The 7,674-nt window shown below is 49.2% G+C and overlaps 2 protein-coding genes across 2 annotated transcripts in view; one reads left to right on the forward strand and one right to left on the reverse strand.

Annotated features, from left to right (window-relative positions):
* Nucleotides 1–1,309, reverse strand: part of FRMPD1 (FERM and PDZ domain containing 1) — a 52,797-nt gene extending 51,488 nt beyond the window's left edge. The window contains exon 1 of the mRNA XM_086770453.1: nucleotides 1,227–1,309. The gene's annotated coding sequence lies outside the window, so the exon portion shown is untranslated. The remainder of the gene's footprint in view (nucleotides 1–1,226) is intronic.
* TOMM5 (translocase of outer mitochondrial membrane 5) lies at nucleotides 1,231–2,695 on the forward strand. The gene is made up of 2 exons (XM_086770452.1): nucleotides 1,231–1,434; nucleotides 2,201–2,695. Exons 1-2 carry the CDS (start codon nucleotides 1,314–1,316, stop codon nucleotides 2,233–2,235), a joined length of 156 nt encoding a protein of 51 aa, XP_086626578.1. The 5' UTR covers nucleotides 1,231–1,313; the 3' UTR covers nucleotides 2,236–2,695.
* Nucleotides 2,696–7,674: the final 4,979 nt, after the last annotated feature.

A 7,674-nucleotide genomic window follows, 5' to 3' on the forward strand; every position in this document is an offset into this window, starting at 1 on the left:
AGCAGGGTATATGATGACACAGAGCCGGTGAGTTTGAGACTGTTGTCCTGTGACACACTTTGAAGGGTTGTGAGGTGTAATCTGCAAAAGCAGGCTCTGCTTCATCTGTGTCCATCTCCCCTGGACAGAGCTGTATATGTTCCTATCCCCAAGACAAGCATCTGGTACCATTACTCAGTCATAACTCCACCTCCTTGGGACTATTACCAGTCAGACCTTGTAACAGATGTTCCATGCAATATTACTTGCAACAGCATTGACAGGCATTGTACAATTTCTCTGTACCTTACTATGTAGGGCTGTTCTATGTGTGCTCCCTGCTCTCTACCTTCTAAGGGAAGGCATTGGGCTAAGGAGAGAGGTTCCTGGTAGCCTGCATGACTCCCCTCCCTGACAGACACACTTAACCAAGCGAACTTCTCTTCCATACACTCATGCTAGTGTGCTGCTTGCACAAAGGCTCCCCTAGTTCACAGCTATGGAGCAACTGGACCAGGCAGCTTCTAGGCTGCTCTGCTGTAGTCTTAATCCCAGGGTGGAGAGAGGTGCCTTCCAGCCCTGGAGGAGCGTCAACTCAGGTAGCACAGCTCCCCATCAGAGACCCATCTCTGCCCTCTTTGCCCATGGAAACAGCACATTACTGTCTGCAACATGGCAGGATCAAAAAAGGCACAAGCTGTTGGTGGCAGGACCAGAGAAACTCTGTCGGTGCACAGATAAGGATCTGTGCTTCCCGCCTGGCACAAGCAGGTGCAACAACAGTCAGCCCTCCTGCCAGCTCCCCGCGGAAGAGGCAGGCCGTGAAACCCAGGCCCCCGCCGCAGCTCTGTCCGGGCCGGGGGCAGGCTGGCCCTGCCCCGGCGGGTGAGGTCGCCGTCGGGCCCCATCCGGACACAGCAAGGCGCCGCGGACCAGGCTGCAGCCCACCCGCAGACCGCGTTTCTGGGAGGCTGCCCAGCCCGCTCCGCCGGTAGAACAGGCCCCTCCGCAGCCGAGGCGGGAAGACAGCACGGGGTCCGTCCACAGCACACCTCCCTGCGACCGCGGATCAACAGGGCCTCCCGCCCCAGCAGCGGCAGAGCGCTCTCCTTCCGAGGATTCCGGGGCGTAAAACCGTTCCACCGCACCCGCTCGTGTCGCGCCGCCCCACACCTAATAAATGCCGCGCTTTGCCCGCTTCTCCTTACGCATGCGCCGCTGCCACAGTCCGCCCCCTCCCCCCTCACGTGAGCCGGCCTCCCGTCCTGAGGCCGCGCGTGTCCCTCCTCGCGAGCCGTAGTGGTGCTGGTGCGGGAGTGCGCGGGGCCGCTAGCATGTTCCGCATAGAGGGCCTGGGGCCTAAGATGGACCCGGAGGAGCTGAAGCGGAAGATGCGCCGCGACGTCCTCACCTCTGTCCGAAATTTCCTCATCTATGTTGCGCTGCTGCGGATCAGTAAGTGCTCGGGGCGGCGCACGCCTCCGGGCATGCCGAGGTGGCGCCCGGGGCCGGGCCTGGGCCTGTGCCTGCAGAGCGGAACGGCTCGGCCCAGCTCGGCTGTCTGTTCGCGTCCTGTGGGGGCGGCTTTGTTTCTGGCAGCCTCATAGCCGTCTCCGTGCCCGCAGAGGCTGTGGAGGAGAGCCTCCACTGCCCGGCATGGGGCTTCCTATCCCATTGGCTGGGCACGTCCTTAGGGTAGCGGGAGAGGCTCACCATCCCAGCAGCGTTTCCAGAGTGCCGGCGTGGGCCTGGGGCGCCTGAAGGGTTGGCCTTGGGCGAGCTTTCTGGGCGCTTCTTTCTAGAGCATGAAAGAACAGGGCCATGCTCTCATCTTGTAGGCAGTGCTTTAATGTGTTGCATCAGAGGCTTGCAGTTTTCCTTTCAGGATACTCTTCTGTTTAGCAAACAAAAAGTCGGGTTTGAGTGGTTCTCCCCATCCCGCCCCTCCGCTGCCCACCTGGTGGTGTCAAGAACAAGCTGAAGGCCCTGACCTGCAGCACAAGCAGGCATACCTGATTCCTCTCCTTGAATAATACTGTCTTGCCTCTTAAAGCAATCATGTAGGGAGCGAAGGGACTATATGTGAGGCAGAGAGTGGTATCTCACCCAGAGTGTGAGTGTTTTAGATGCTACATAAATATGCTACAGTTTCATCACAGACTCACTGCAGACTTCTTGCTATCTTCAGCTGGGTTAAGTTCATGCTGCTTTCTCTTTTCAGCTCCTTTCATCCTGAAGAAGCTGGACAGTATATGAACCCTTAAGAAGACTCAGTATATGAAAACATAAAATGGACTGTAGCTGCTTTTCCCTGTTTGTTCATTAAACTTTGTGCCAGAGGCAGGCATTCAACATTAAATGGTTCTAAAATGTTTCACTTCAGCCTGTGAATGATAATCTAGTTGGGAGTACAGAGAAGCTGTCTGTTGTCCCTGCAGGTGAATTCTGATCACAGAATACTCCCTAGTATCATTAAGCAATGACTCATGATGGAACATTTCTTGTACTGTTTGAAAAGTCCATCTCCATTTTGTACAAAGTGTTAAGTGTAGGCCAGTTGCTTTGTTATGCAGCTGCCTCTGAAGTGCCACATGCTCTATGATGCTCTGGCTATCAACCTTACTGAACCTGTCTGTATTAAAAATGAAGTCTTTAATGAATCCAGTTCACAAGCAGTTTGCTTTGAAATAAATGGAAGAGCAGTTGTGTCACTTAACTCTGGTAGTGATTTATTTTTAATATAATCACTTAAATTAGAGGTCATCTGGTGTTATTTCCTTGGTTCTTGTCTTAAGCTCTCTCCTCCACCTTTAAAATCAACTTGTATTGGGGAATAGCAAAACAGAGTGAAAAAAGAAGGCAATTGTGTGTTTTTGAGGTTGCTAAATGTGTAGCAATTTAGCTGTGAAACATGAATGGTGTACTCAAGACTCGGAGAAATAAAAATAGCCTCTTAGCTTCAGGCCTGATGTACTGTAAAAACCACCCCCATGTACCCATCCCCAAGACAAGCAGGAGTTGAAAGTGCAGTTCATGAATGGCAGGCTTGGAACTGGGTATTAATTTGGAAGCATAATCAAGTAATTTGGAGACCTCTTACCAGAGCTGACACATGGCCCTAGAACCTTGAATGCCCACTGCAGTAAAAATAACTCAGTCCTATTTAATTTTCTGGATTTTACTGAGAAATGACCTGACCTCATTTATTCTGATATCTCTGATATCAAGTGCAATTGAATAAATTGTGGGATTATATCATCCAGTTGACAAATTAATGCAGCAGGTAACTGCATTGAAATTATAATGTTAGTGGTGGGAGTAATGAGATACATTAAAGAGTCTGGCGCTGCCTGTGTCAGCCAGAATCCTCAGCCATCCTATCCTCTGCCCAGCTATGAAGAATGGTATCCCATTTGGTCTTTGGGCCTTTGTGCAGGGTCAGAGGTAGAGAATCATAGAATGGTTAGAGATGGAAGGGACCTTCAAAGGTCATCCAGTCCAACCCCCCTGGTAAGGAGCAGGGACATCCCCGACTAGATCAGGTTGCTCAGAGCCTCATCCAGCCTGGCCTTGAATGTTTCCAGGGATGGGGCTTACACCACCTCTCTGGGCAACCTGTTCCAGCATTCTACAAGCCTCATTGTAAAAAATTTTTTCCTAATATCCAATCTAAATCTACCTCCCCCTATCTTAAAACCATTACCCCTCATCCTGTCACAACAGGCCCTACTGAACAGCCTCTCCCCATCTTTCTTGTAGGCCCCCTTGAGGTACTGGAAGACTGCTATCAGGTCTCACCGGAGCCTCCTCTTCTCCAGGCTGAACAGCCCCAGCTCTCTCAGCCTGTCCTCATAGGAAAGGTGCTCCAGCCCTTTTATCATCTTTGTGGCCCTCCTCTGGACCTTCTCCAACTGGTCCATGTCCTTCCTATGTTGGGGGCTCCAGAACTGGAAACAGTACTCCAGGTGGGGTCTCACCAGGGCAGAGTAGAGGGGGAGAATCACCTCCCTCGACCTGCTGGCCCCACTTCTCTTGATGCAACCTAGGATGCGGTTGGCTTTCTGCGCTGCAAGGGCCTGTTGCCGGCTCACGTTGCGCTTCTCGTCCACCAGCACTCCCAAGTCCTTCTCCTCAGGGCTGCTCTCCATCCATTCCCCGCCCAGCCTGGATTTGTGCCTGGGATTGCCACGACCCAGGTGCAGGACCTTGCCCTTGGCCTGGTTGAACTTCATGAGGTTGGCACGGGCCCACCTCTCCAGCCTGTCGAGGTCCCTCTGGATGGCATCCCTCCCCTCCAGGGTGTCGACGGCACCACACCTACTCCTCATCTTAACAGGGCATTTGCTTTGCTAATGGAATGCCCTTCCCTGTGTGGGATCTGTCTTCCATTTTCCAAAGGCCCTGTTTCACACTGTCCTGCTCAGCAGCTCTGTGACTTGTCCATCACTGTGCTAGGATGCTCAACAGTGTTAGAGCTCAAAGGGGAGACCTTGCTGGTATAGACCTTGCTGAAAGTTCAGGGAAAAGGACATGCATAGGGGCAAGGAAAACCTCTTAATGTCATTAGTATGCAGTATCCCAAGGACAACGTGGTTGAATCAGGCAGCCTCCTCAGCTGGGGTTGGTTCACAGCTACCAGGAAAGGCAAGAGTAGCATATGGTAGTGCTGTTTAGAACTGGTAGCTTCTGCAGTACAGACCATGTGAGAACCTGGAATAAATGTTTGCACGTTCTGGGGTGTCTCAGATGGGAAGGGCTGCTACTCCCCTGCATCAGCCTCCTGGTCCTGCCATCATTTTTGGAGTGCCTAATAGCAGCCTTCTAGTAACTATAAGGAGGTTATCAAGAAGATGGAATTGGGCATCTCACAGTGGTGCCTGGCAGGATACTGAGAGATAGCAAGCATAAGTTGAAAAGGGAGATTTTGCCTGGGTGTAAGAAAACACTTCTTCCAGATGAGGACAGTCAAGCAGTGGAAGAGATTGTCCAGAGAGGCTGAGCAGTCCCTATCCTTGTAGGTTTTCAAGACTAGGCTGGATAAAACCTTAATAACCTAGTCTGGCTCTTAGCTGACCCTATTTTGAGCAGGAGGGTGGACTGTAGACTTCTGCAGATCTCTTCCAGCCTGAATTATCCTGTTCTATGAAAATGGAGTTCCGTCATCTCTGTAACATAGGACTGTTACCTGACCAACAAGGGATATGGGCAGCTACACACTTAGCAATTTTGAATTAGAGCAGCCTATCCCTTCAACTGTGGAGCTGGTTGCAGTGACTTGTTTGATCAAGATGCCTTCCAAATGTACTCTTGAGACGGGAAATTAAGATCAGTGAGCAAATGGAAAAAAGACTGTTTGCCAAAACTGTGTTCCAGTGGCTCCAGGTACATGAGTTCAGACAGTCTGAATAAGCATGACTCTGGAGAGGATTAATCATCTCTGCATTTAGTGAGGGAAGGCAAGCACTCAACTGGAGAATAGCCAGCTACAGACAGGCAGCACAGTGTACAGAAACATCTGATCTGGTGGAAGGTGTCTCAGGTCATAGCAGGGGGTTTGGAAATAGATGGTCTTTAAGGTCCCTTCCAACTCAAACTATTCTATGATTCTATGATCTAGCAGCATGTCAAAAACACTAAAAAATAAGAAGGAAATTGTGAAGCACTTAGCACTAAGAATTAGCACAGAAGAGTGTTTATCATGCAGCTCATTTTAGATAAAAAGACTGAATTGGAAAGTGTTTAAAAATGCACCTGCAAAACTTCTGTGATATGTAAGCACTGAAAAGGAGCACAACTTTTCCCTAGGTCATTTCTTTTTTGATCACAGCCTTGTCATCATGCTAACCAAAACTGACATGGTTGTAATAGTATGAACTGCTTGTAGTGGAATCATAGAATAATTAGGGTTGGAAAGGACCTTTAAAGGTCATCTAGTCCAACCCCCCTGCAGGGAGCAGGGACATCTTCAACTAGATCAGGTTGCTCAAAGCCCTGTCCAACCTGGTGTTTAATGTTTCCAGGGATGAAGCATCCACCACCTCTCTAGGTAACCTGTTCAGTGTTCTACCACCATCATTGTAAAAAATTTTTTCCTAATATCAGGTCTGAATCTACCTCCCTCTGTTTAAAACCATTACCCCTTCTACTGTTGCAACAGGTCCTGATAAAAAGTTTCACTCCATCTTTCTTACAAGCCCCCTTTAGGTACTGGAAGACTGCTATAAGGTTTCCTCGGAGCCTTCTCCAGGATGAAAAACCCCAGCTGTCTCAGCCTGTCCTCTAACCCTCTGATCATTTTTGTGGCCCTCCTCTGAACTCCCTCCAACAGGTTCACATCCTTCTTGTGTTGGGGGCTCCAGAGCTGGACACATGTTCAGCTGCTTGTCTACTTCTGTGCCTGAATCTTTACAGCATCCTATTGGAGACCCCAATTCTGTCTCCAGAGCTCACATTCTCTGCTCCTAGATCTCTGCCAATGCCCTGTGATAGGATGCACCTGTCTGGTCAGCCAGCCTGGAATCCCCAGCAGTCTGACTAATCTGCTGATCACTCAGTAGTCATTCTATACATAGCTTCAGAGGGCTAGTGGGAACTGTGAGTACTTGCACAGGACACAAGGCCCTGGGAAATGCTCACAGCATCTGAGGATTGTCTACATTAAACCACTTAAAAAGTATATGTCTCCCATTGCCCACACTGTTACTGACTTAAAATAGCTGCCAGGTAAAACAAAGCTGAAAAAACTCTTGCCAGAGGTCTCACAGATGTACAAAAGTGTCTACCAAATTTGTAATCCCAATGAATTAAATACTTTATCTTTGACTTCTTACCCAACAGCCCCAGCATCTATCCTTGCCAGTGTTCCTACCTTTTACTAACCAAATCCTACCTCAGGTTTCTCCACCATGGCCAGTTGTTTGGGATCCAACCCAAGAATCATAGAATCAGAATATCTAAAATTGGAAAGGACCCATAAGGATTGAGTCCAGCTCCCTGCCCCCTGCAGGACTACCTAAAACTAAACCATATGACTAAGGGTGTTTTCCAGACGCTCCTTGAACTCTGACAGTGTTAGTGCTGTGACCACACGTTTCCTGGGGAGCCTGTTCCAGTGACCGACCACCCTCTCAGTGAAGAACCTTTTCCTGATGTCCAATACTCCCATTTGCATGTGCCTCTCCAGCCATATTGGTAGTGTGATACTGGTAGACCCAATCATCTTCCTCCATTAGTTGGTGAATCTGGCAAAACCATCACAGAAAATATTTTATTATTAACATGCATATACACTTTGGAGAGCACCGTGGAACCACTCTCACAATTAAGAACATCTGATATTTTCTAATTTGCCATTTGTTCAAAATAGGCACAAAATACAGCTCCTCTATAGAGCTATGAGTACAGTCTGCTCTGTACCACATGTCTGCGTGGACGGTCCTCCATGGTCCTTCTCTTACTGCTTTCACTACTTAAACTTTGTTGCTTCTCACTACCACTAGGACCTTTGGCTGCTGCCTGTCCAAGCGTGTCCTTGTGTTGCTCTGCCAAACTTAGCAAAACCCACCCTGTGCCTTTGTGCTGTCAAGACCCTCCCTAAACTAGAATGTTTACTTTGTCTCCAGGCAGTTCCTCCAGAAATATGACTCATTTGCGTGACTCTCAGACCTGGAGGTTTTCACAGAAGTGTGAAGTTGT

Source organism: Chlamydotis macqueenii, chromosome Z, assembly GCF_036417535.1.
Source record: "Chlamydotis macqueenii isolate bChlMac1 chromosome Z, bChlMac1.mat, whole genome shotgun sequence".
In the NCBI taxonomy this organism is placed as follows: Eukaryota; Metazoa; Chordata; class Aves; order Otidiformes; family Otididae; genus Chlamydotis; species Chlamydotis macqueenii.

Coding starts and splice junctions, on each gene's coding strand:
- TOMM5 (XM_086770452.1), top strand. CDS start 1,314: ATGTTCCGCATAGAGGGCCTGGGGCCTAAGATGGACCCGGAGGAGCTG. Junction 1,435..2,200: donor TGTTGCGCTGCTGCGGATCA/GTAAGTGCTCGG, acceptor TTCTCTTTTCAG/CTCCTTTCATCCTGAAGAAG.